The sequence below is a fragment of the Anopheles coustani genome, chromosome 3 (genome assembly GCF_943734705.1).
Source record: "Anopheles coustani chromosome 3, idAnoCousDA_361_x.2, whole genome shotgun sequence".
NCBI classification, from domain to species: Eukaryota; Metazoa; Arthropoda; class Insecta; order Diptera; family Culicidae; genus Anopheles; species Anopheles coustani.
The window spans coordinates 26,527,247-26,554,318 of NC_071288.1; the positions used below are offsets into that span (position 1 = coordinate 26,527,247).

Here is a 27,072-nt window from a genome sequence, read left to right on the forward strand (position 1 = left end):
AGGACAGGAGTATTGTTTGAAAATGAACACCGACACTCATTTATGTCTATTAAACTGCAACTCAATATAACAAATATAATTTTCTACACAACCTCAAACCGAACGACCGTCCGATGAGCCACTGTGCGCCTCAGGGACCATGTAAATCGGATGAAGAAAAACTTGGGATTTTTTCATTCACAAAATCTATACTTTGGCTTGGGTTTTCCCGCAGTTTTTCTTTCCCCACACCTGACTTCTATCAGAATCCCACCATAAAATACCCACAGGATTCATGAGGGTTTTATTTATTTTTATCTTAGCCTTTCTTCATTTCCCCCTTCCTTTCCACCGTCCCTACCTTCTTCCTACTCCAACGGAAAGTCCTTTTTCCTGTTTCTTTTTCCTCAATGCGGTGGACCACCAGCGGGTGGGTGGGGTTTGTGTGGGCGAGGTCGTTTTGATCAACATCTGGATGCCAAATTGATGTGAGATGGAAAATGGATAAGAAAACAGCTGCAAATGGATACGAAAATGATCCGGAAAAAATACAATCTCAAATTTCGCCTCCCCTGAACGCCTGGAAAGGAAATGCAAACAATTCCACTCGAAGCAGAAATTTATGATTTAACTTTTCCACCGCGGTGTCCCGAGATATGAACCTTATGCTTCGAACGCTGCAACTTGTGGAAACGACAACAAGCACGAGATAAAGGCATGCAGTGAAAAGGAAAGATAGCAATCGCGCCAGGAGGGGAGAGAGGGCAGGAGTAGAACGGTTGGGACGGACTGGGTGGGAAAACGGTCGAGCTCGTTGAGCGGCAAACAAAAGTTGTTTCCCTCGCCCTTACATTCCACCAATGAGTGGGGTCGGGAAAAACCGAAACGTTATCCCACGTAAGGCATTCCCCGCACGAACATGTCATTCGTCCATTATTCGGACGGCCATCAACCCCCCCTGGTCCACCCGCACCTTCCGTACGGCGTGCCGCGCACATTAAGGAGCAGAAAAATGTTTCGATTATTCCGGGCATTCCGGCAAAGGAAGCGGACAAGAAACTTTAATCCAAGATTTTTCCTTTTTAGCTCAGAAAAGTAAAAAGAATCAAAATGGTTCGCAGAACTTCCAACGCAGAAAAAGATCCACATTTTCCGAGCGGTGGAATTCGTTCGAAGATTTTTTAGCTTCCGTTTTTTTTTTTTTGTGCGCCAACGAAACAGAAGTCAAAATCTTCCTCCAACACAACTTCATTTCATTTCGCTCTCCCTCTCCCTCTCCCTTGCTCTTTTTCTAATGCATCCAAATGTTTTCCCTTAACAAATCCAAACACGTTTCGTGCCACACACAATGGCGCAACAGGAGGTCACTCCGCACACTTTCCGCCACCCGCCCACATCTATTAACATCATCGCTGCGAAAATGGTGCAATTTTCGAGGAAAATTATTTGATTTCTTCCAACTCCCTTGGAGCGCACCATGTGCACCCCCCCGCCCCTCCCCAGCATCCACTGGTAAAGTAGCAAATTGATGGAAAAATCATTCCCGAACACGTGGCCCACCAAGGGGCGAGAAGAGAAGCGGGGAGGGGGGTTGCGAACCAGGGAGCACAAAGCCCAAACAAAACCCGAACCCCAGCGAGCGAATAATGATGGTCCATGTTTTCCTTGTGCCCGAGTGACTCCCGGGGGGTGGTTTGTTTTGTTGCGCTCATGATTCGTTTCTTCCCGCGCTTTCCTCCCCCCCCCCCCCCCCCCCCCCCATTCCGGCCCGGTCCGTTTTGTCCCGAGCGCCCGGATGGGTCTTGAGGGATGTTAATTTCCGGTCGAGTTCGGCCAGATTTGCCACATCAATCCGTATCACCTACCTACGCATCCTGGTCCACGACGCAGCAGCCTCTCCCGATGTGTGCGCAATCGTTTTTTCCGTTTGTTTTGTTTGATTGTTGTTTTCTTTTCGACCGACCCACACAAAAAGATCCCTGATGCAGCCCAAGGACCGAAAGTTCCGTCGCGTTTGCTGTAAACGTTCACCCGGTTTGCCATTTGTCTCCTTGGAGACCTCGTCACCGGCCATGCCCGACCGGTAGTACACTGTTTTAATCAACTAACTGTGGCCATCATTTCCGCACGCCTGCAAGGATGTGCTCACTTTTCCACTTCCTATTTCTTGCTTTCTTTCTATCTTTCTTTCTTCCTCGCTTGGACCAGTTAAAGGCCCCTTTTCACTATCATATGGCATCCCCGGGCCGTCGCATGAGTCACAAGGCAAGGACAAACACGCATCCTACGCCTGGGTCCAATTAAATGATGGATCTTCTCGTCCTCTTCGCCAACCAAAAGCAAACGTGGCTTGGGAGGGGGGGGGGGGGGGTTGGTTTCCCGACGTTTGTTCTGCCTGTAAGCGGCCGAACGAACGTTCAATCTCTGTCGATGACTTCATCTCGGGCGAGTCGCATCGCCGATCCAACCAGTCATCAAAGTTTGCTCAAGCAAAAGAGTTAATGGTCCGGCTCCCGATGGGATCTGGGAACTTACGCGGATCAATCCCGCAGAATGAAATCCTCTCCGAGGCAGTACCAGGGGCTTCCTCCAGCTCTAAGAATTGATGATCGCCCTGCGCTCAACACGGTACACAAACCATCCGTCTTCATCCGCAACAAAACCCGGTTTTGTTTTCCCACGAAAATGGTACATCGAGGGTGTTTGCCTCCTTCTTCAGCTTACACTGCGACACATCTTAGGCTTGTTAAATGAAACAACGAGTGGCATATTTCTGTTCAAAGCATCTGGAAAATGTCAACCGATCGGGGGCGGGAAGAAATTCATTCTCTTCTCAGCTTTCTGCATGCCGCTTAAACATGGCACATGGTTGTTTCTTTTTTGTTTTTAGTTTTCCCAAGTGGGCTTGTACCGAATTGCTGTGGCGTAAGAAAGAAAATGTCAATCGGTGCAAGTTTCCTACACTATCGGTGTCAAGAGTCGCCTCGAATTTCTAAACCGCCCGACGTTGGCAGAGGCCGAAGTTTCGGCTTCTTTCGCACTAGGACCATCGAACCATCGGGTCGTCGGTTTGCGACAGCTTGCATGCTCCGTTGGTTTTATGCCGTAAAATGACTCTCGACTTTTTTTTTTGCCCAGTGAAGCACTTGTGAATGTGGTTTTGAAAAACAAGCGATACAAGATTGGGTCGGCAGATTGCAGTGTGCTGACTTTGGTTGTTTTCTGTTTTCAATATAGGCAGCCGCTTGGTAAAACATCCACTTGGTTAGTTTTTCAATTTTGTGGTCACAAAAAAATTGTGAGTTTTAAGTTTGAAATGAAAATACAACTGCGAATAAAAATTCGAATTCGTTAAAGCACACCCTCAGATCATTGAAAAATGCTTCAAAATGTCAGCTTTTAATGTTGACTTTATCTTGTTGTCTTATGTCTTAAACTTCAGCTCTGCATATCTGCAATACTACTTAGAAAGCAGTATCTTTCAATTTCGTTTACAGGAATCCAGGTCATATAAACCCACTAATCGCGTTTAATTACCCTAAGAAAAGACGTTAAACAGCTATAAACATTCAATGGCACAGTGACACCGCTCATTTTACTACTTGCTACACTTGCCATTCGCTCTGTTTCTCACACTGCGCTTAAATAATAAAACGTCGCTCATACTAAATCCGAGGCTGAAACCATTTTCGACGGATTTTCCCGAAAACCTCAGTTACGACACGGCTCATCAAACGGCCTTCAAACTATCGAAAGTCGGCAGTGGAATGTTTTATTCAATTTATTGGAAAATAATTTTCTCCATCACACACACACATGCTCGTACGTGCACACTTTCCCAGTCGGAGGGTTAAAGCCATAAAGGAAACGATTTAGTTCCCATAAATTCCAAACGCATGTAAACCGATTCGTATCCCCCCTTCGCTCTCATCCCCCCCCCCCTTCCCTCCCCCCTTTCTGCCCTCCGTTTCTTCGAATGGCATGTCACACGTCTCAGGACCCCGTTCCCGGTTCGGGCGACCCCGTGGTCTTCGTGTTTCGGTTTCGGTTTCCAGTTTCCGGTTTTATGCATATTTTAAACCCATCCCGAATGCCGAATGATTTCGTGGTTTCGGCATTCCGTATTCAAATTGTGTACCGTGTGCCTTTATCTGGGTCACACGAGATCCTCCCCCCGCCCACCCACCCGTTTTACTCCGTTCCGCCCATTTGCGGCCCATGACAACGTCAACCTCACGTCGAACGGTGAACGTAAACTCGTAAAACGCGCCCAACCGCAACCGATGCTGGAAATCTTGAGAAATTTCAGCCCCGATGGTGGGCGGTAGAAGGGGGGGGAGGTTCGATTGTGCGGTGGCCTATTCTCCCCGTCCTTACCGCTCCCACCGGAAGCTCCTGCTGGGAGGGATATTATTGACAAGAGCCTAAACCGAGGGTGTGACATTCGCCAGGTTCACAAAACCGAAGTACCTTACAACCGCACAGTTCCGTCCACTAACCGATGGCAACCGCGCCCCTCTACAAGGAATGCATTTGAATGTGTGTGTGTGCGGGGGTGCGCAGTGAAGGACATGTCCATCGGTTGCACGGTGGTTGCGAGGTCGTAAATCATGCACTTCCGTGAAGCGCGAATAAAACTATTGCTGTACCATACACACCCACACTCACACAGGCCAGAATCGATACTGGTGCCATCCAAGAAAGTGGGCCGCTTTTCACCCGGCAAGGAAGGTGGTGGCCAGTGGACGATTTAACAACGATGCAACATTCCAATTCCGCCTCGAAATGGAGCGCGTGACTATCGTGCATCGCGAAACGCGGAACGATGCGGTGGCCGGAGCTAGTTTGTTTGATTTATCGAGAGTGGATTTATGACTTCAATGGCGGTCCGCCGGAACGGAAAGTGCGAAGTGGTCTGTGCCTCGTTCGGGGCGTCAGTAACTCATCCGTGAGACACTTGGCAAACAAGGCACCGCGTTAGAATGCAATTGAATCGGCCACAACCATCCGGCAAAGAGGTTGCTCTGGCGTGAATATATAGGGCACAGTGTTAAAGGTTTACTACGTCTCAGCAACTCGGAAGGATAATGTAGTTTTGTATAATAATTCTACCCGGTCCTAATCCGGAGGTGTGTCTTTCTCCAAACCCTGTGGTTGGAGAGGGAAAACTTTTGCCAATTTCTTAGCAGGACAATTTTCTCGGATCTGGTTTTGCAGCTGGACACCATCCCATCCCATCCCGAGCCTCCCTGCTTTGCATGGCGAATAAAATCACAAACCGCCGACGAAACTTTTCACATCACTTCCGAGGCGCTTCTCACAAACCGAAACCCTCATCGGGCGGAGTTTCTCTGCCGAAAATCTGTGCCGCTTCCAGAGTGACCCTCCAAGCGGGTGGATCTTAATGTGTGCCTCCGGTCCGGGGTCCGATGTTCATTTCGGCATCAAAAGAAGCCGGGTTTTAAAACCGCACGACGAGCACACCCTTCGTGTGGGGCGGGTGGAAACGGTTGGTGACAAAGTTTTCCCCCCCATCGAGGATCGAGGTTTTTCCTAATGAGCGGAGAGTGACGGGTGTCTCGTGTGGCGTCGCGAGGGATGAATAGATGACCGGTCGGTTTTTGTGAGCCTTTGTCGGCATGTAAAGCCTAGGCTAACAGGGCCTGGGGAAAACTTTCCCCCATTTTATTTCTCCCTCCGGGCAAACGAAAGGTACCGGTCGGAATCCTTTCTGCGGTTTTTCATCTCCATCTCTTAAAGCCCCGGTGCGGTCCGGCAGATACCCGTTGGCCGGTTTCTCGGAGCAAGCGTCCCTTACGAGGACCCTCATTTCCCGCGTCGCATGGAGCCGTAATTATCTTTCCGAATTTCACCTCCATAACCCATACGGAAGGATATGTGATGAGAGATGGAAGTGTTCGCCTTTTTTCCCTGTGTGTTCTTTCCCACTTACCGATGAACAAATTTGTACCCGAACACACGAACGGACACGAGAAAAGTTTTCCAACCCCGGTGAAACCAAACGACCTCCTCGAAGGACCGAACGCTGCTGCTGGTGTGTGGTGATAAAAGTGAAGTGAAGTGTACGGTGCAGTGCCGGTTCAAGTGAAGCGAGAAAAACAAAACTCTGAAGCGGGGCCCCAAAACCGACCCAGCCCGGCTGGCTGTAAGTAGAACAGCAAGCTCGTACTGCGTACACCGGACGACGTTTTGCTTGGTGTTATATCTTACAGTGAGCTGAGCCGGGCAAAACCACCGAACGGGGCACGAGTGTGAACGAAACGAAACGGAAACCATCTGTTCCCGGAGCCTTCCGGGGACGATTCACCGAACGTGAACGATAACAGGAGTAGCACACACACACACACACACACACAGTAGTGGTGGGAAAAAGGAAGGAACGTCACAAAACGACAAGCGAAGGGAAAATCTGGCAAGAGAAGCACAATTTCAATTACACTTAATCAACTTTCATTCGAGTGGTGATGAGGCAAAATTTAACATGAGCTGGTGTAAGTGGAACATAATTCAAATTTCAGTTGTAAAAAAATAGGGTGGCCGAAGTATTTGATACAAAAAAAAAACGGTAGTGCAACGATAGTTTGAGAGGATGTAAATGTTTAAAACATGAACCGAAACGAAACTCATTTTGATTCAGCGCGGATGATCCAACTGTGGAAAAGTGCCAACGGCGACAAGTGGAAAAGTACGAGTTTAAAATAGAGAAAAGCGTGCAAAAGTGCTAACAGTGATTGTGAAAATGTGTCTGCAGTGAAAAGTACGGTTGATTGAAAACAAAAACCCAACAAGAATTGTGTGCTGGTTTTTGTTCATTTTCAGTGCATAGTTAAAACGATCAAAATTTTATAAGCAGCCTGTGACTCATCTTCATCACTCCCAATATATAAAATCCCCCTTTATTATTCCATCGGTCAATTTGTGTTTCGATTCCAATGGCTATTATTTTATGCGAACTGTCACCCACTTCCCACTCGATTGATTTTGAACTGCCCGAAATAATTATTCAACATCATTGCCCACTCCACAACAGCGACTATGCCAAATAGTGCTTTCATGAACGGATTTAATGCCCGTCCCGGTTGACCTTGTTGCGGTCGATTCCCCCGGAACCGCAGCCAACGTCGGAAGCGTTTCCAAAAGCGATTCAATTGTTGGTCATTAATTTCCCACACTTAAATGTCGCTCATTACGAGATTCGGCTTACTTTGCGGAGCCCATTGCGGAAACGAGGTCAGTGTGAAGCGGATTCACTATTTACTGAGCATCTGTTATAAATTGTGACCCACCCCCTGCCCCCTTTCCCGCAGCGTAAGCCGGTTTGACTTACAATCCCTTCTTCCCTCCGACGGGCCGGAGTTGTGTCGCTTTGAGCGCTTGTTTTGTCGATGTGCCAAAGCTCGTAAATATGCCACCAATCTGTCATCATTTATTACACACTCAAACCATAAACTCCTTCCCCTCACACACGCACGGCGGCGGGGGGACGTAATGAAGGATGAACATCACACTGGAAAAAAGCCGATTATGTTTGCCAATTAAAAACCACCACCAACGTCGGCCCGTCCGAATTGCAATAAACGTTCGTGACCGTAATAATAAGTGTGAGATTTTGCAACAGGGCGGGGAGAGAGATTTTCCATCACATGTACCATACATTTCCTCGTGGATTGGTGAACTCGTGAAAAAAACACCGAATGAAGGTGGGAAAAACAGCCGACGGACGGCTGAAAAACAGGGGAAAGATTTGATTTTTATCAACAACATAAAAAAAGGAATGGACAAAACGGGATGCGGCCAAATGGAAAGGGCGGGGAAAGAGAGGGGGGAGGGACGAACGAAAAGGGAAAGACAATGGACCTCCAACCGGATGTTTTGGGCAAATAGAATTAAATCCCCGTCCTTTATTTATTCTGCCCGTTTAATTCCCGGCAAGGATCCCGGCCGTTCCGACCTCGACCAAAGGGTTCGATGGGAGTACTGGGGGGTGCGGAAGGGAGGTAAATAAAAGCAGTATTAGTGATAATAAACTTTTCACTTCGGACCCGTACCTTGGACCCCACTCGCTGCCTCCCAACACCACTCCACGGGGGGAGCTTATTTTGTTCGCTGCCCTTCGACGCGGTCATTTGTTGTCCTTTGGGCGAGCAGGAAAACTGGCCTCGAGACGGGGGGCTTTTCCGAGAAGATCGCGCCGAACCCGCCGAAACGGCCGTCGGGTTTTCGGCCACGTCCGCTGGGCTAACTCTTTCCCTTTCGTTTGGATCGTTTCGCACTTTAACCTGCTCTACTGCCTTAGCGTTCCTTCACGTCGTTCGATTGTGTTCGTGTCTGCTCACTGCTCCATGGACAGCCGGAAGTCGCAGGGCTTTCCCGTCGCAAAGCTGATGCTTTCGTAATTAGTAAAATTGCTCGCCAGTGAGCGCTTTTTCGGCGACACGGTCCTTTCGGTTCGCCCGTACGTTCCGGTAATTGCTTCTTAGTTAAGCAACATACCCGGGGGGACATCGCCAAAGCGCCTACCGAATTAGTATCGCACGGTGTCCACCGTCTCCTTTTGGGAATTGAAATCCGGAAAAAGGACATTCAAACCGTGCGCCCAAGTCCCGCATCGAATCGGGTGAAAGATGGGCAAAGAAAATTCCGTTTCAGCAAACGGACCGATGCATAGTGTTGGCACGGCTTCCGAGTCGGCCAGCTTTCTCCAGTGAGCATGCCATCGAAGGGACCGAAGAGACATTCACTGGCCGAAACGATAAGACAGACTGGGGCCGATATTGATTTTGCCGTTTTCCACATCTGCCAGACCAGCTGTCGAACGCTTGGAAGTGTCCTGTTTGATCGAGGGGTGGGGGGAAAGAAAATGGACGAGGAGGAAACATCTTTTCATTTTTGACTACGACAATAACCGACCCGCTTAAGTGGGTCCTCTAGAAGAGTGGACCGGATGAACTCTTCTTCGTCGGCGTTGTAATATCATTAAGTTTCGGTGGAATAGTAGATCAGTGTATCTTTAAGCTTTTGAGTTGCCTTGTTTGTTTATGATTTGTTTTATCAGCTGCACATATTGACGAAGAGGAAAATCACTTCAACATTTTATCCATTTTTAAAGATCATATCCTCACACCACTTTCGTGATGATAAAAGTAAACGAAAGGGGTTCGAAAAAGTTTTGCGGCAATAAAACCCCCAATCAAACACCGCTTACAAAACAAAACCAAAACAAAACTTCGTTAAACACACATTTGCTCTACAAACTAACCGATTTCCTTAACCGCATGATGTCCTACATGTGTGGCTACACTGCAGCCCTTGTTGCTCCGTTTGGCGCCGAACGGTTGGCGCCGAACAAGCGTATTGCACCAGGACCTTAAGCAAAGCAGCTGCAGGCAGGCCGGCAGGCAAACTGTTGATTATTATCCTGCGGATTCCTAAAGTCCCGCACGGCATCACGGCGGTGGCTGCCGGTTCGCATGCCAGGGAAAGTACAATTATTTTCTTAACCCCATCTTAAGCTCGCTATGGAAAAGGTCGACAGAGGGGGCCGGGAAAACCCCTGTTTCATAATCCCAACCTCAACTGCGGTAGAATGTTTGCTTCATAATTGCATTCTTAGGTTCCTGGATGGAGTGTTCAAAGGAGCTCTTTCAAAGGAGAGAGAGAGAGAAAAAGAGGGAGAGAAAGGGTTTGTTTGGAAGTGATTTTCAAGCGAACGATATCAAACAAAGTCGCCAAACCAAGTCGAGCTTCTTTGTCCGAAAAGTATTAGCTGCAAACATGCACACCGGAAATGGGTATTTTTCCCTTCCCCCCCACTAATAAACGGTTTCGTTCCTCGTCCACAACACTGGAAACACGTGAAAATACAACACGTTGACTCGCGCCGGCTCTCGGCTCGGCACCAAAGAGCCCTCAACACCTGCGGCAACCCAAAGTAAGGTTGGCAATAAATCAACGACGACGAGGAGGAGGATGGGACCGAAGTAATGCCACCGCGGGAGTCAATTTTAATATCCGCCCTATTTTGATTATCGTTCGCCGGGGTCCGGATGGCGACACGACTCCCTGGGACAACACGCCAACCCGTCACTAATCAGCGCTTCAGTATCGCCCTACTTTTCCCGACGATCGGGAGACCCGCGGAAAAGATTTCACGAATCGGATGGAATTTCCATTACGGCGTTCGTGCTTGGTGGCGTGTTCCACCCACAAAAGTACCCCCAAGTAAGGGTCGGGTACCTGGCTGCTGACTGAGGCAACAAGTGCACCACCCACTGGGGACTGGAAACTGTTACACCACGGCGTCACTATAAGTAACGTTGAAACTCGTGGCGAAGTTTTCCGTTTCGATTTTGCAATTGCGCCCGGGGGTCGTTGCCATCGGTGCAGGTGCGCTTGATGGATCTTTGGTCGATATCGGTGTCTTGGAAATAGCATCCCACGGGGTCGAGGCTCGAGTTGCCGAAGCGGAGGCGAAACATTCCGGGGTCGTTTTGGCTCCAGCTTTGAAACTTTCAGTTCATTTAAGGGTTCCCCGCCATAAGTGGCCTTCTGAAACCGGTTTTTGGGTTTGCCTGGAAAACTAAGAGGGTCATGACAACGACCTACCCCATGTCACTACCATGCACACACCCCCCCCCCCCCCCCCCCCCCCCCGCAGGTATCCATTCGGTGGTGGTGACTAAATTCCATTACCATCATCTTCATCATCATAATCAAAGCATTGCCCAATTTCGGCAAAAAACCGCAACCGTCGCGGTCGCCAACGTTGGAGCCTCGTCTGCTCGGTTGTGCGGTTAAATTCATCAACATCGCCTCCTACCCGACCCGAACACAACTACGCACACAGAACTACGGTTGAGCAGAACCATTCGCTTCGAGAAGGAGTGTTTCCACCGGGATCAGTCTTAACGCAGGCGGGTCGAGTTTTCCGAGCACCATGCCACACACCATCTTGGGCACGTTTATTGGAGCCAACGGCGTTGGCAGCTGTTTTAACTCCATCCCAACGACCGATGGTGGGCCTCGGATGAGATGAAAGCAAACCCATCCGGCCTCTCATACCTTTGGGTTGTACCTTCGTCCCGGCCGCTCAACAGCGTTATAATTAATTCGCACCGTTGGATTAAACATATCTTTGCTATTAAACTTTATTTGTCTAACCGTAGCGAGCGCAAGTCGTCCCCGCCCCGTGCGGCGATGGACTGTAGGAAACGTGCCTGACAAACGGCAGAGAGTCTTGGGTAAACCAGGCGGAAGGTTTTTCTTCCTCGAAATCCAATCTCGGCTCACGCAGAGCTTGCCATGCTAGCAGAATGTTCCGTCCCGTAGACACCATCCAGCAGCAGGGAAAAATATGAAACAATTTGTTCGGTTGTGATATGGAGGAAAATTTAATTTTCACCTCACACCGGTTCCTTCACCCGTGCAAAAATGGAAGGATTATTATTTATAGTCGCGCGCCAACGGATAGGACGGAACATATTTATTTGCCCATGCTGATGAGAAACTCACAGCCGTTTCCTTTGGCCGGGGAAAACCATCCCACCAGCAAAACCAACGCTAAGATAAGAAAATGTTAAAGCTACGCTTTTAATTTTTCTTCCCAGAACCAACGGAGGTTTTACCACCTTCTGCTCGTCCTTCCTCGCCCCTTGCTTATCATCCAACGCCGGAGCTAATTATGATTGATGCTTAACTTCAATATGAACTCATTTGATGAAGTTTCGGAATCCAATTTCCTTTTCCGCGAGCCGCCTGACATGAGACGGTGCCGCAACTTCCGCAGCGGATGGTGAAAAGTTGTCGATGTTAAAATTGCTCTTCCTTCTTTTTTATTTTTTGGTGCGTCTTATTTTTTATTCCATTCTGTTCGCGAAAAGTGCGGCTAGCCGGGTGCGCTGTTTGCGATGGCGGTTTCCAATTCAGTCAATGTTTACCTCCCTCTGATAAACTTTTCCATCGATCCTGCCCGAGTAGCGATATTCTTTTGATATTTCTTTTGCTGAAAACACAACAACAGTACCAACAACAAAATCGGCAGAATCTCGCTGTCCAATTTCAAGGGAAACAATTTTCAAATTGTTCCTAAGCGGGCCTTTAAATTTCCCGGTTTTACGGCCAAGTACATTCCCTTCCCGTTATCGATCGGGAGTATCGGTGCGCAGACACCTTCTGGCTGTTGCGGCGAGCCGAGAACTTTCTCCCTTACGATCTGTAGGGGATTTTCATTTTGATGCTCAGTAACTAGGCATTTGAATAAGAAAATTAGAAAACAAAACCTTTACAATCGACCCGGCTTCCCGTTGCAGTGGCGTCCGATAAACATCGGTTACGGTCAGCCGTGCGAAAAAAATTAACCAGGATGAAAGCAAAATGGGTTTCTTACGACACTTCCTGCCTTAAACGCGTGGAATGAGGTGTACGAGGAAATATAAATACCGGAACTTTGCCCATTTAGACCATTTCCGGTAGACAAGCATGTTTTTTCTTCCCTCCATCCTCGAACGTAAATGAACGTAGCTCGTCGTTAAATGAAGCTACACCAGAAAACCGAGAGGGGGGCCTGGGGTGGGGTTTTTGGTCCATTTTCCCGATTGCCACCCACCTCCCCCCGTAGTTGTGTGCATTTGCCGATGTTTGTTTAAATTTGATATGTAAATTTATCCTAACCGAGCGAAAGCGCAACGAAGCTAACGGTTAGCTTCAACCGGGACGATATGGCCAGCAGCGATAAATGGAAAACGACGCTACTCCCGGCGGTAACGAGTGAAAATCTCCGATTTACAGCCCGGTGTTCCCGGTGCGCCAGTGAAAATTTCGGGCACCGCTAGCTCTAGCACGTTCGAATGGACTTGATTCAACGACTTGCGGTTCATAATCGGGCCCGATTTAAATTGTAAGCGGTTTGTTGCGGACATTTTCTACAGAAAATTGCTGGTTTATTCATTAAAATCAGCGTACTTTGTACCGGATTTCCTGGGCTCACCGCTGAAAGCATTAAAATTCAAAATAAATCCGCTCGAAAGCCAGATCTTCACGCTAACGTTGGCGTACCGGTTTTGTTTTCCTTTGAAATTTTATTCATTAATCACTGTAAAACGTTGTTATTTTTGTCGTTCTACTTGAAGGAAATTCGAAAAAAAGATCTGTTCCAAAAGTGGATAGTAAATCATTCTGCCTAGGGAAAGGATTTCTTGACCTTCCAGCTTAATTTAATTGACCGCATCCACCATTTTTAGTCACAGTCACAGTTTGATGATCTAAACAGAATCAAAAAGGAAAATTCCCATTAAAATCAGGTAAAACCCAGCGACGATTACTCTTCGCGGAGGGATGGAATTAAGGCCGGATTAAATATTTACCACTTGGCTTGACGAAAAAGCAAAAAGACCAACAACCGTTGCCGGTTTTTTATTGTGCACAAGTTTTGTTTGGTTTTGCTTTTTTTTTGTCGCCTTGCTTCGTTCGGAGAAGGATTATCGTTCGACCGTACGACCAGGATAATAAAGTTAAGCATAAAGTCTGCAAAGGACAGCTACTTACGCCTAGGTGGGCCGTGTTTTACTTAGGATTAATATCTGCCATGTACGTTGTTAGGATTGTGTTGCTCGCCTTTTTTGCAAGTGAAATTATTCCCAATGTTCCAAAAGCCTTTCATGCTTTAATTTTATTCGCTCTTCTTTGCAGCTGTTTTGTAATATTTTTAATAGTTTTAAACTCATTTTCTGCGAATAACCTCTACTAATAAGATTGCAGAAGAGAGTTGATGAATCGGAAAATAGATCAAACCTTTTAATACACCCCGCTTCGAGCAATGCAATCAATCATTCGTCCCTTCTTGGAGCGTCATCCGTGTTTTGGAGAAGATAACGGCTTCGCTGTCTTGACCGAGGAGAATGTGCAAAGTCGTTTGGTAGGAATTCAAACGAGTTCCAACACCTTCGGCAGTGGTTTAAGCGCTTCTAACGACGCTTTTTTTCAGCTCCACATAAAAGCGTCGGTAACAAGACGGTGAAAAATCCCTGCAGTACGAACGTGTCCGTTTGCCTCTTCCAACTCTGCAAAGCTAATCTTACCGTTTTCCTCTCCACGACAAGCCGTTGCCTTTTTTGGGAGAACGAATGGAAACTAATAATCGCTACTTTTTAAATTCAAAATCGATTAGAAAGCGGTGTGTGTGTGTATGTATGTGTGCACAGAATCGCACGCGAAACGAACATAACTTTATTCCACGGAAAAAGAAAAGAAAAACCCGGTTGACAACCCAAGCGCAACCGGTACCGGCCAACCATTTTCCGAGCACAAACGAAGCAGCACAACTGAGCTCACTTTCCGGAACTTTATGGGCCGCATTCCTTGCCCCGCACGCAACGTGGACCGACCGCCATTCCTTCCCCGTGCGGCTTAAAAATGGCGACCCAAACCCCGGCGGCTGGGTCAACATAAATTTATGCACTTTACGATCAGCGTGTGCGTGTGCCGCGTGTTGCCTGCCGGGAAGAGATTAAGCATGTTTTGGGCACGGGCACGCCGGCCCATGTTTATGTGCATGGCCGAAAAAGTTGCGCACTTTTGCGCGACGGCCTTTCGTATTTGCCTTTCCATCCGTTTTTTGGAGGATGGGAGGCTGAGGAAAAAAGTGGGGGAAAACTTGGACGCCACCGAATGGGGTTTTTCTCTGCGACGGCATTGTAATGAGCGGAAGATCGGTGGCTGTAAAATGTGTACCTACCGGTTCGTTAAGCCTTCTTTAGCGCAGTTTTGCTCGGGAAAAACGGGAAAATACAAACCGTTCCTTTTGCCTGTTTGACGGCCAGATTGGAGGTTTATGGCTGCCCTAACGGAAGGTTAAGTACTTGCTTCATCTGAAATAAACCCTAGCTGGAAAACTCGGGCCCCCCACAAACACACACACCCGCAATATTCCTGGTGGATTATTTATGTCTTCAAAAGCTGTAAATGCTCTCTCCGGCATCTTTTGGAAGTAAGTTAGGAAATTCTGAGGAACTGTACGAAAAGCGCACTTAAAGACCGATCGATGCTCGATGGATCGATGGGCAGTTTTCCGCTCCGTTCCGCTGGCAACGCAGGACACCGCGCCAAGAACAATGCGTTGCCCCATCAATCATCCATTCGTCAATTTTCATTACGGCTAAACTCGATCACTTTCAGCGTACAATCCATCGTTCATCCATTTTCCCTCCCATGCTACACTTTGCCAGCTCCGAGTGTCGGCTCACACGCATTCAATCGATTGAGCTGAAGGAAGGAAGGATGGCATTCCGACCAGCTACGGACGAGGGTATGGCAGTTTGTCCTATCCGTTTGCAGCTGGAGTGGCTTGCTTCCACCTCCACAGGTTCCGATTCGTTCCCTTTTTGTGCGCGTTAATAATTGATGAGTTAATTACTGGGAAGGATCGGCCATGTTGCCAACTTTTCTCGGGACTGTCCCGGTTGGCTTGCCACACCCGCTTTCCTCTCCCCTTCCACCCGCGCTTACTGTCATTGAGGCCAAACCCGGTTGCTCACCAATCGAGTGATGCATGATGCCATTAGAACGGGGCCGGGAGAAAAAACTAGGACGAAGCGGGAATTATCCTTACAACAACAACAAAACCCCCAAAAAACCCCCCCGGATCCGCAAATCCTTTGCACACCCTCCTCCCGGTAATGGTGCCTCTTCGGAAAAGTGTTTCCCTGTGAGACAAGGGTCAGAAAAAGAAGGTGGGGTGAGGAGGGAGGCAAATAAAACGGAACGAGCCGAACGGAAAACAAATTGTACAAATCGACCGAAACGCAACTCGACAGCAGGCAGAACCACTCCCGTCCCCGTTGCCGTGCGGAAACCGAACGCTTTCCTCTCTTGACGAAAATAGACCTGGAGCGTAACCGGTCGAGGTACTACATCAAAAGAAAATACTCCACCAGTCCCTACTTAATGGTCATTATGTTTGTTTAGTTTGCATTCACCCTCGGGTCGGTGGATCGGTGGTAGCTTCCCGTCGGCTGGAGCTTGCCCCCTAAACGGCACTAAAGTGGCCACTACATTCCCGATGGATCCTTCAAAATTAAGTAAAAATCAATATATATCTCCTGCTCGTAAACGGAAGCGAACAACCTCACTAGTGTGCGTAAGGGAAAGTGCGGATACCATGAGCAAAAGAAGACGGGAAAATTGGGAAGAGATTCCACTAGAGATTTGTCCGGGGTATTATCCTTTCCAGCAGGGAAAGCACCATGGAAAGTAGTTCCTTTTCCTCCCCCCTCCTTTCGGAACGAAAGATTCAATTCTCGGTTCCGGTGAAGTGGGGAAAATGATCCTTCCGAAAAGGGGCCGATTTAGCGAGCGGAGATGATTCCCGGGGCCCGGGGCCTATAAATCTTACCAAATGCGATCCGATGCCGAAAGCTACTCCACTTTGATCCAACTACACAAATCATTATCACGAGCGCCGGGAGTTAATCTTTTTCCACCATCGGGCGCACATTAAATGCTGCCTAATGGTTGACGTTCGTTTGTTGCGTCGGTCATTTCGGGCACCAGAAAGCATCTCACTCGACGATGAACTTCGAATGTGAAAAGTTCGCATTTTTTTTTTCGCACCGTAAACAAATGGACCACCGGGAAAACCATTACCCGCGTTGGTGGAGGGGATAATTGTAAAATAAATAAAGTAATGCGAATGGAAACCATTTCGTGGGGACGGCTTTCAGTTGGAACAGGCAGACCGAGGGCTATAAAATAAAGAATAACGAGCCCGGTGGTCAACAACTTTTACACACCCTTCCCTTCACCCTGGACCATTGACCTTGTCTTCGGAGAGCCCGCGAGACACGGCTCTACAGAGGTTGTGGTATTATTTTAGATTTCTCTTCGGATCATCACTGCCCCGCCGAGGAAAAGTAGAGGGTGAAAAACCTGATGCTACCGCAAGAGGATCGTCACCCGAAATTCCTTCCGTAACCGTGCTTGTTGTCTTTGTGGAGACCGTCTTGGCTTGGCTCGAGACGAAATAAATATAAGAAAAACAACCACCATCATCCCAAAGACACCGGGTCGTAACGATGAATCCAAACACGGCGCTCACATCGTTCGCATTTCGGGGGGAAAAATTTACTTTTCCGGATTATGAAACGGACTCCGGAGATGGCAAGGTTCGTTCGTTTGGTGCTGTCGTTTATGGTTGCAACATAAATGGTGATCCACTCTCATGGCACCCTCGTGTTTCCGCCGCGGTTTCGTTTCGGAAATATTGCCAACGCTATCGTCTTCAGTTTCGTTCAAACGGAGAATGAAAAATAAAAAAGAAAAAACGCCAGTACAATGCCAACCACCGAACTCCCGCTGATCGTGATCGTCATCATCATCATCATCATCAGCAACAGCAGTAGCGGTGTGATTGTTGTTTGCTTTTCACTTCAGAACGATACAGCTTAGTCTCGGCGTCTGGCGGCCGTTGGAAAACATACTTAGAACCGGCAAACGACGATGGCCGAAACGGTAATGCTCTTCTCTGGTTCTTGGTATCGCGACGAAACGACACAAACCAGCCTCACACGGCACCACCGAACACTGCCTCGTCTTCCAGAGCATGTGAACGAGCCACTTACTGGGCGCATTTTTCACGCCATACACGGCCACGCCACGTCTCGTCGTACATAAACGAGACATTCTACATTTTATTTCCTTCCAACCGCTGGTTTAAAATTAAATTACCCAAAAATCGCACACCATGAAGTCCGGGCCCGGGTTTTTGGCGAACGTTGTAGCGTGGTTTGGGAAAACAGAAAACAAAAAACCAGATGGAAACCCAGATACGACATTCGCTCGAAGTAAACTCCCACCGCATCAGCCAGCAGACAACGTTTTGGAGGAGGAGAAGAAAAATCTCACACTGGAAAATCTGCGCTGGTGGTTTCGTTTCGCCGGTGCGTTAATAAAACAATTAACACCCGCCTCAATTGGACGGATTCAATTCGGGGCGCTCGCTAATAAACGCGCCACCGACTGCACCGAGGAGCAGGCGAGGGATTCGTGTTCGTTCGTCGCTTCGAACGGAGCCTAGCGCCTTTGCGCCGACGGCAAATAATCAGTTCGTTGACAGCGGCAAACGAAGGTTATAAGGGACCACTCGATGTGCCCCGTCGCCTTGATGAGGGTTTTATTTGCTGCGTAAGCGGCGGTACATAAAACGGACTAATGGCAATTTCTTGGAATTTTCCACCAAGCAACCCCTTGCTAAAGTGGTTCGATTTGGTTGAGTGCGGGATGGGTGAGTTTTAAGGGCACCTAGTAAAGTTGTTATCTGCACTGTCCCGAAGAACGATAAAAATATCAACTTCAATCGATTGGCTTTCACTTCATTTTGTGTACTTTCCAAATGGCGTGAAACAATGTTTGTTCATGTTTTTATTTTTTATTCATTGAATTTTTTTCTTTAAAATGGACCAAAATAACCTATACCATAGTCCTTAATATCTAGTTTCGATGGTAAATAAAAATTCCACTATAGCCGATTTTCCACCCCGACGGTCAGTAATATTTTTTGGCCAGACATGACTCAGCAGCACAAGCAGCCACTCTCTAAATTTTTGCTTCCACTTCCCCTTGATAATATCGCTGATAAATGGCCGCCAGACAGACGGAAAACAATCCATCCATCCGCGGTCATTATCCGTCAACCACCATGCGTCTCCATTAAGCGCCAAGGGGTGGCGGTTTTTGAGTGCTCCATTCCACGAGGGATAAAAGAACATTCAGCCGTTGACGATCGATCTAGATATTGAATGTTTCCATCATTCAAACCGCCCCCAACCGGTCGTTCGCCCTTCCCGCAGTGGGAAGAATTATTCGAAAGTTTGTCTTCATTCATCGTCACGCAACCGACGGAGCAACTTCCGGCAACAATAACACTTCCGCGGCCCACGATTACCGCACGCAAACTCGGTTAGCATAACGATGCCGCCCCCTTCTACGGGGGTGAGGGTGGTTAGGAGGGCGATGGTGCGGGACACTTTCATACACCATTTTGCGAAAAGATTGATGGCGGTTGCCAACCCGCCGAGTATGCGTTACGCGCCACACGCGTGAACTAAATTGTCTCAAAGCGTGAAGAAATGGGTGAAAAATGGGCGCAAGCACACCCACACATCCACCCATCCCCTGCTATTCGTCTTGCCACATGTGGACAAATTCAGGGAGGGTGAAAATTATTCGCGCATGAGAACGCGCTATTTGCCGAGCGGGCGCGTTTATTTCCCGTTTATTAGATTACACTTGACGCGGGCCCGAAAACATGCCGAAAACTCCGACTCCGGTCGATGTTTGCCGCTGACCAACGGCAGCCCATTCAAGGGCCCTCGCTTGCTCGCGGCAGGGAATTACGACAGGACGTGAATAAACATGCCGAACAAGGCTTGTGAGCGACCGTTTCGACCGTTTTTGGTTTCGCGCTTTTGGGGCGAAAGGCTGGTAAAAGACCTACCACCGGTCACGGTCCAACGAGCTTTAATTGGGACGGTAATTTTATACAATCACTCGCCATAAATTTTCTGGCGTTTCGTACGGTCACGTTTTGAGCAGGCTACCGTTGACTGGGCCATCACTTTTTTTTTCTGGCGCGGGTTTCGGAAGCTCCAATCCTCCAACTTTTTGCCCACCCGCTCCGGCTGTCATCCTTCGATCCGAGTCTGGAAAACGCGCAAATTGTTTTATGATGGATGAACATGCAAAGTGGTCACTTTCCTAGACTGGATTTAGAGGAAAATTCGATACCTCATGTGCGCATAATAGACCAAATGTTCCTGACCAAATGAAATACTTCACAGCTTGCGCTTGTCTTGATCGACACGTGATCGTTCGTTACCTTCCAAGTACAATCACGGACTCGTTTGACTAACTGAAACCACTCCACTCTGTTTTTTTTTCAACGCAGATGAATTCTGTGAGGACTACCCGCACAATCTCATCCCGACGCCGGGCTACTGGATCGAGTGTTCGCGCCAAAAGATCGCCTTCCCGAACCAGCACACGATCTGGGACGACAGCGAGTCGGAGCACGAGGATGCGGCGCGGGGCATCACGGTCGAGCCGCAGCTAGAGCGCAACTGCAGCGATCTGTACGAGGACGACGAGGATTCGGACAATGTGCCAAGGTAAGGGACCGGTTTTAAATTTTCCACCCCACACCACCAGGTCTTTTGGGGACCGATCATCGTCATTTTGTGTCACTCGCGTAGTGAACATTCGCATGCTGGCATGCAGTTTATTATCTAGAGGTCGATTTAAACGATACCAACTTTCACTTAAGGCGAACTATCGAACTTGAATCTTTACTATTAACTCAAATTATGCGTGATAGCATGAAATATTTCCTGAATTTCCTATGCACTATAAATTCATTTAACAGATTGTTATTTTTGGTTCTTGCAACTACACAAAATATATAATAGCATTCGTATGCGATCGTGGTAAAACGTAATTTCTTGATTTAAAACGATATCCTGGTATACATGGTTTCGACCTATATAATGGACTGTTTCAATAGGTACAGGAAACATTTCAAAAGCATAGGGGATTTTTTCAACCAGTAGAGAGAACATTGCAGTCATATAGGACAATGTGTCAGACAGCTAAGGAAAATATGCTCACCAAGGTCCTCATTGTAATTTTTTTGTTTACTTTACTCCGCGTCGATACTCTCACGCAAGAAAAGTAAATTAATCACTGTGTATTTTTACTCACCTATTAATTAAAATAAAATTGTATAAAAGCATCGGATTCGGCACGGTAAATGTGAAAAACCTCGCATCGAATGTTACCCATCGACATGGCATTTAGTATTTACCATGAAAGATCTGTTGTTTGGACAACTACCATAACAACTCGAAATAAAAATGGTGAAAAATAGGAGAATGTTTGTATTTTTTAGGGAGTCCGCGACAGCCGAGCGGTAGCGCCGGTTAGAAAATCGGCCCATGAGCGCCGGGGCTCACCACCTCGACGGCGTGGGTTCGAATCCCAACCGATACCGGACCCTCCCCTGTACGAGAGGACTGACTATCCACGTACAGCAGGGAACCAAGTCTCGTAAGCCCTTAACGGGGCAGGCATGACCAAGAGGTCGTTACGCCAAGAAGAAGAAGAAGAAGTTTGTATTTTAGTAGAAAACAACGCTAAAAACGCTTTTCAAACGTATTATTGTCGATAGGAACATCATTGAGTAACAAACACGATTAGCTTAGCGAAGTTGCTCTCCAAATCGATTGCAAAGTTCTCTAGTGGGTTTGCACGATTCCTCTTACTATTTGTAATATTTCCCTATATGGTTGCAAAGATCCCCTATGCGTCTGTAACCATCCTCTGTACCAGTGAAACTTTCCCTCTACCACTTGAAACATTCCACTATATAGATCGAAACCCTACATTGTAGTGTTTGGGTGTGGAAACAAAGCGAATTACTTATATACTCTTTCTATGCTTCAGAATGTTACGCGCCTATGCTTGCAGAAACAGCGTTAGCAAACTTTTAGATCAGTGCAACCAAGATAATTAAAAGGTTTCAATTGATTGACGATAAAAGTTGCTATCATTTAAATTGCGCTTGATGGTTGGATGGAGTTCATATAGATTTGAAACAACAACCATCAGTTTCTAATTTTCTTCACAAACTTCATAAACGCATTTTCTTACAGTAGCTGTAGAGTAGATTTTTATTTTGTTCTCTTTCTCTCTTTCTCTCGCTTTCTATATTTCTCCTTCTCGTTCATTTTTTGTTTTGCTTTTGTTTTTGCTCTCTCATCGATTGATGCATTCCACTCGCACACTTCATACACATGGTAAATATGTAAACTGAAACCACACAACACACAACAAATCATTCAACATATTGCACCAACATCGCTTGAGGGGGAACGGGAATTTGCTCTATTTGGTTCGATTTGGGCTCGTAAACAACCGTCCTTGCCACGCGTTGCTAATAGCAGTCAGCGTATCCGTAGAAAAAAGACCGCCATCGAGGAGCAGTGGGAGCAGCAGCAGGGCTTCGAGCTGACGTCGGTCGAGCAGGAAACGTACGAGAAGTACTTCTACGGCACCGAGCACTGGAACTACTTCACCAACGACGAGGACCTCGGCCCGGTCATCCTGTCGATCAAGCAGGAGACGATCAACGGGCGCGACCAGTTCCGCATCCTAGTGCGAGCCATCTCGTACACCGTTCATGGACTGATACCAGCCTCCTGTGTTTTTGCTGATAGGTAAGTGTACCCAAGCGGCCCGTCGTCGCCTGGATGTATGCAGGCAACAACGCGTTGTAATTTTCCCCCACGAAACGAGCCGAGAAATTTGCGAGCCATTTCTGTGGCAGTCGGTAAAGTTATAATTTAACAATGGGTATGGCACTGAAACCGTCTCCTTTTTGCTATCCCTTTCTTCCACCGCACAGGTATAATAGGGAAGAAGTAGTTAGGTCGCTAGGTAAGGAAGTCAATCTGAACCCACCACTGACGCTGGGACAGTTGCCCGACACACCGGAAGAGCTTCTCAAGCTGGATCAGGTAAGTGGACGAAGACGAACTTTTGGCTCGCTGCCACGTAACCGTAAAATGGAAACCCCCTCACGAACGACGCCTTACTTCTTCCGTTTGGCATCTTTTGTCATTTGCAGGTTTTCATAAAATCTGAGCTGAAGGTGGGCGTGATCTACGTGAAGGAGGGTCAATATACCGAAGAACAAATTTTAGACAATAACGAAAATTCACCGTTGTTTGAGGAGTTTTTACAGCTACTAGGCGATAAAGTTAGGTTACGTGGTTTTGATAAATACAAAGGCGGCCTTGACACTGTTCACGATTTGACAGGTAAGGCGTTCGAACCACCAGGTAACGCGCCAAACAGTTCGATTAATTTGCTCCCCGTTGCAGGACTTTACTCGGTTTATACAAATTGGCGTTCGATAGAGATAATGTTCCACGTGTCCACGCAGCTCCCGTACGAGAAGCACGACCCACAGAAGCTCCAGCGGAAGCGCCACATCGGCAACGACATCGTCTGCGTGGTGTTCCTCGAGGCGGACAACACCGCGTTCAGCCCAGCCTGCATCAAGAGCCATTTTTTACATACCTTCATCTTGGTAAGTAGCCAACGCGGGAAGCTGCCAGCAAATTATTGCTGCCCGCTGCCAAAGCCACTCCGGGCCGGTGCCCATGGGGTGGTTTCCTCCTCCGTGCCTCTGCGGTGGTGGTTTCCATTTCGCCAGCCCCTATTTTCCCGTTCCCACCCACCAACCCACTAACACTGTCACGTGGTGGCGTGTGTTGCTTCGGCCCGCTGTACCGAGGACCAACGTAGTCCTAACACAACCGAACGATCGCAAGGAAGGATCTGAATAATTTGTGCACCAACAGGCGTGGGAGAAAGCACGAGAGCAGAACTTACCATTATTTTTATGACAGTGTGGCTGTTTTCACCTCCCTAGTAGCGATAACAACGGCCACGGCCCGTTAGTTACCTCCCCTTCCGGCTGCTTGGAACACGCTCACTCCAACGCTCTCCGATGGCGCTGGTCGGAGTGGAGCTTTCGTAGCATTAATGTTTCCTTTTTTCCCTTTGGCTGGGTGTGTGTGTATGCCTTTCGCTAACGTACGCAACCAGGCGAGGATTTCCACGATGCGGTGCGTGGACGACAGGTCTTACGGACATCCGGTTCGGTTACGCCCGTCCAGAAATCAAATCATCTGGGAAATGTGTACACACGCAAGTATTGGGACCAGAGTGTGTGGTCAGATCAAAGCGTCCCAGTTAAGAGGATGAAATCTCTCGTCCTCCCCGGAAACCACCCCACGCCCGCTGGTTTGTGCTGGCTGGAGATTATAAGCGCACACCACTCTGGCAAGCCGCGAAACTCCGGTTCCGTGCTGACGGTGCGAACTACGTACCACCGTACGCCCCAATATTAGAGCATTAGATCACGACGAACTCCTGCCCGGTACACGCGGCCAGCGATAATCTCATCTAATTTGTGCGAGCACGGGCACAACATCGACCCGTGCAACGTGTAACTAGCTGTAACTGACCACCGAGCGCGTGGTTGTCGTGTTCGGTCCGTCCGCAACCGGAACCTTATCAACCCGACACCAGACACCGGGACAAACCATGTTCCGAGGACCAGGGTACCGGTCCCTCTGGGTAGTGTTTCCGTTTGTTTCTTAACGAGATGCTGATGCTGTGTTATTTAACCGCGGGAGTGGACATTGGAACCGCGGGGTCCCCGAGGGAGAATGCAGACAATTTCCACTACCGTACCGTACCACTGCAACCCAGGGCGGGTCGAAAACCAATATCTTTTGAAGGACTTCATCGCAGCGAACGACAATATTTATAGTGCGTTTTAAAACTACACCCTAAAAGCTTTAGATCTTTCTCACCTTTGCATTAACGTACTTGTACAAATGTTTGCTTCGCGCAGAAAAACCTCTTGACTCACGTCCAAGAAAAGCGGAGCGCTCTTAAATTAAATTACTTCCCTATGACTCCCCCATTCCCCTTCCTTTGGCCATTAAGCTACCTAACAAGAAGTGTCCTTCGGAGAAGAACGAAACTTCTATCCTATCCATCCTGGCGGGCCTTCCTTTCGGCCGCATCCGGTCCAACCGGTGCGATGATAAATAACCCCACAAAATCCCTCCAGTAATTGTTCAAATATTAGTCCCCCGCACGGACGGAATGAACTCCCTACCGTCGCCACAACGGTACACAAATTGTCCCATCCTTTTGATCTTTAATCTACTGCCGGACCCCGAACTGGGCCAAATCGGTGTACATTTTTCATGCCGAAAGTCAAACGAGCAAAAGGATGTGGAAAATCTGTGGGAGAAGAGATTCGGGAGGACCTTCTGCAAGCCATGGGGGGCTGGTCCGTGTGCCTCATAAACATGCCTTTCCGTGAGAAATAAAAAAAAAACAAAACCACCGCCAAACGGAGACGGAGAGAATAAATTTCATGATCATAAGTTGTAGGGTTTTTTTTTGTAGGGCTCTGTTTGTGTGCTTTGCCGGCCGATGTCGTATCGGTTCAATAAGGGTTGCAAGATGGCACCAGTTGTGACCGGTTTATTTGTCCTTTTTTCCCCTTTCTCTCTCTCCCACTCTCTCTCTCTTTCTCTTCGACTCTGTTCGTGTCATTTGCTATTCCTCGTTTTACCCGCCCCCATTTAACCAACGTCGGGCCCCATTTAAATTACCATCGTAGTTTTCCCGCCCAACCACAAACCAACCGGGCGCACCTTTTGCAAAGGCACGGGCGTGGGCAAACACAAAGTTTTTCCTGCTCGACCACCACCAACGCCACCGCCGTTGCGGGCGGAGGACGAAAATCTGTTTCACCGTGAATTTATCTGCCCCCGTCCGATCCGGGGGGACACGTCCGTTCGGCTGCATCGGGCCCCCCGAATGGGTTGGACACGATGGAGGCCAGTTATTTATCCACGTCGCTTGGTTTTTCCCTTTATCCGCAGGTTCGTGTCTCGGCTCGCATCAAGCGGAAACCCACCCGCTACGAGGTGTCGGTGGTGACGCGGGACGAAGTCGGTGCCTACAAGCCGTACCTCTGGGAGCAGTCGGTGTTCGAGAAGGGACCGATGTTTAGGTAAGTGACCAACCAAACCCCCCCATTATACCGTGGGTTCTCGCCAACCGGGCTGCTGAGGTTGGTTCCGTGGCTTCACGCTGGAGGTGAATCCCGCCGGCAGCAATCTGTCTTTCATTTGGCTAATGCCAATTTACTAATGCGTGGGACGGTTGCATACGAAAGCAAAAAAAAAAAACACACGTAGCGAACACGCACAAAACTCTTCGGCAAACCAATACATTACTCTGCCCTCTCCCGGACACTAACGCACAGAGAATGGCTGCTGACGAAGATCGTGAACGGCGAGCGGGCCTCGTACTCGGCGCCCAAGTTCGCCCGCATGCAGGAGCGCACCCGGTCGCAGATGCTCGAGGACATCGTGGCCAACCTGGCCAACCACGCGGAAACCGGACAAATCCCCAAACCGTACCGAAGGGGTTCGTGGAGACCCATCGGTGAGGATCCTTGCATGTTACGCGTGACAGTTAGTTGCTGTATGCGACTCTATGTGCCGCATCGTATGTACTTGAAAGCTATCTCTATCTCTCTGTCTCTCTCTTTCTCTCTCTCTTTCTCTCTCACTGGCACACGAACTCACTCACTCACCCACACAGACTTTTGCTCACTCTCGCCCACGAACAATCTTCCACTGCAAAATTGCACACGTACGATGCTGTCACTACGCCAAGGTGTGTGCTACGTTACGGTTCGCTCCACGCACCATTTCGCAGTACCACGCACCACGTGCCTCATGACGCTTTCGTTCGTCCAGTTTGTTTTTTTTTGGTATTTGGTTGAAATTTTCCACCTACTCACCCACCCCCTTCCCCCGAATTGGCCTCATTACTGTAAGCACTCTCCACCCCAACCCTCACACTGAACAAAGTACACCAATTTGTTTCCACCGGTTCTTCACTCGCTGCTTCAGATCAGTTGTTCAGCTTTAAATTCGCCGAGATTTTATCGAGTTGCCACACTTTTGGGTTTTTTTTCTAGGGTATCTGAACAATGTGAATTTTCATCATTCGAATCGAATTTTTGTTACTAACTGCTGATTTTCCAATGCCAACTTTCCGGTGTAAAGTGTATTTCGATCGACGATAGTCGCATTTCTCTTCAAAGTCAAATTATTTTGTTTTTTTACAATACAGAATAAGCGAACGTAAATTATATAATTCAAGTTTTTCGCTCCGCACTTCTTGTTTTAATATCAAATCATCGACCGTTTGAATCATTGGAAACACAAAGTCGGAAAAACGATGGTTTTGATTCGAGGAACATATAGCAGATTATGTTAAATTTCATTTTTACCCTCTAAAGGCAGGTGAATGCAATTGTTTGCAATTGTTTCAGTCCGAATTTAAAGCCGTTATCACAAACTTTATTTCGTATCGCTCCGGGACCTTCCGAGCAGCAAACACATATTCATTAGTGTTGTATAA

The 27,072-nt window shown here is 48.0% G+C and overlaps 1 protein-coding gene across 1 annotated transcript in view; it reads left to right on the forward strand.

Moving 5' to 3' along the window:
• LOC131261348 (uncharacterized) overlaps nucleotides 1–27,072 on the forward strand; it is a 105,995-nt gene that overhangs the window by 66,119 nt on the left and 12,804 nt on the right. The window contains exons 13-20 of the mRNA XM_058263358.1: nucleotides 19,937–20,156; nucleotides 21,984–22,259; nucleotides 22,448–22,559; nucleotides 22,670–22,862; nucleotides 22,926–23,134; nucleotides 25,518–25,648; nucleotides 25,904–26,085; nucleotides 26,227–26,295. Coding sequence (XP_058119341.1) covers nucleotides 19,937–20,156; nucleotides 21,984–22,259; nucleotides 22,448–22,559; nucleotides 22,670–22,862; nucleotides 22,926–23,134; nucleotides 25,518–25,648; nucleotides 25,904–26,085; nucleotides 26,227–26,295 — 1,392 coding nt within the window. The remainder of the gene's footprint in view (nucleotides 1–19,936; nucleotides 20,157–21,983; nucleotides 22,260–22,447; nucleotides 22,560–22,669; nucleotides 22,863–22,925; nucleotides 23,135–25,517; nucleotides 25,649–25,903; nucleotides 26,086–26,226; nucleotides 26,296–27,072) is intronic.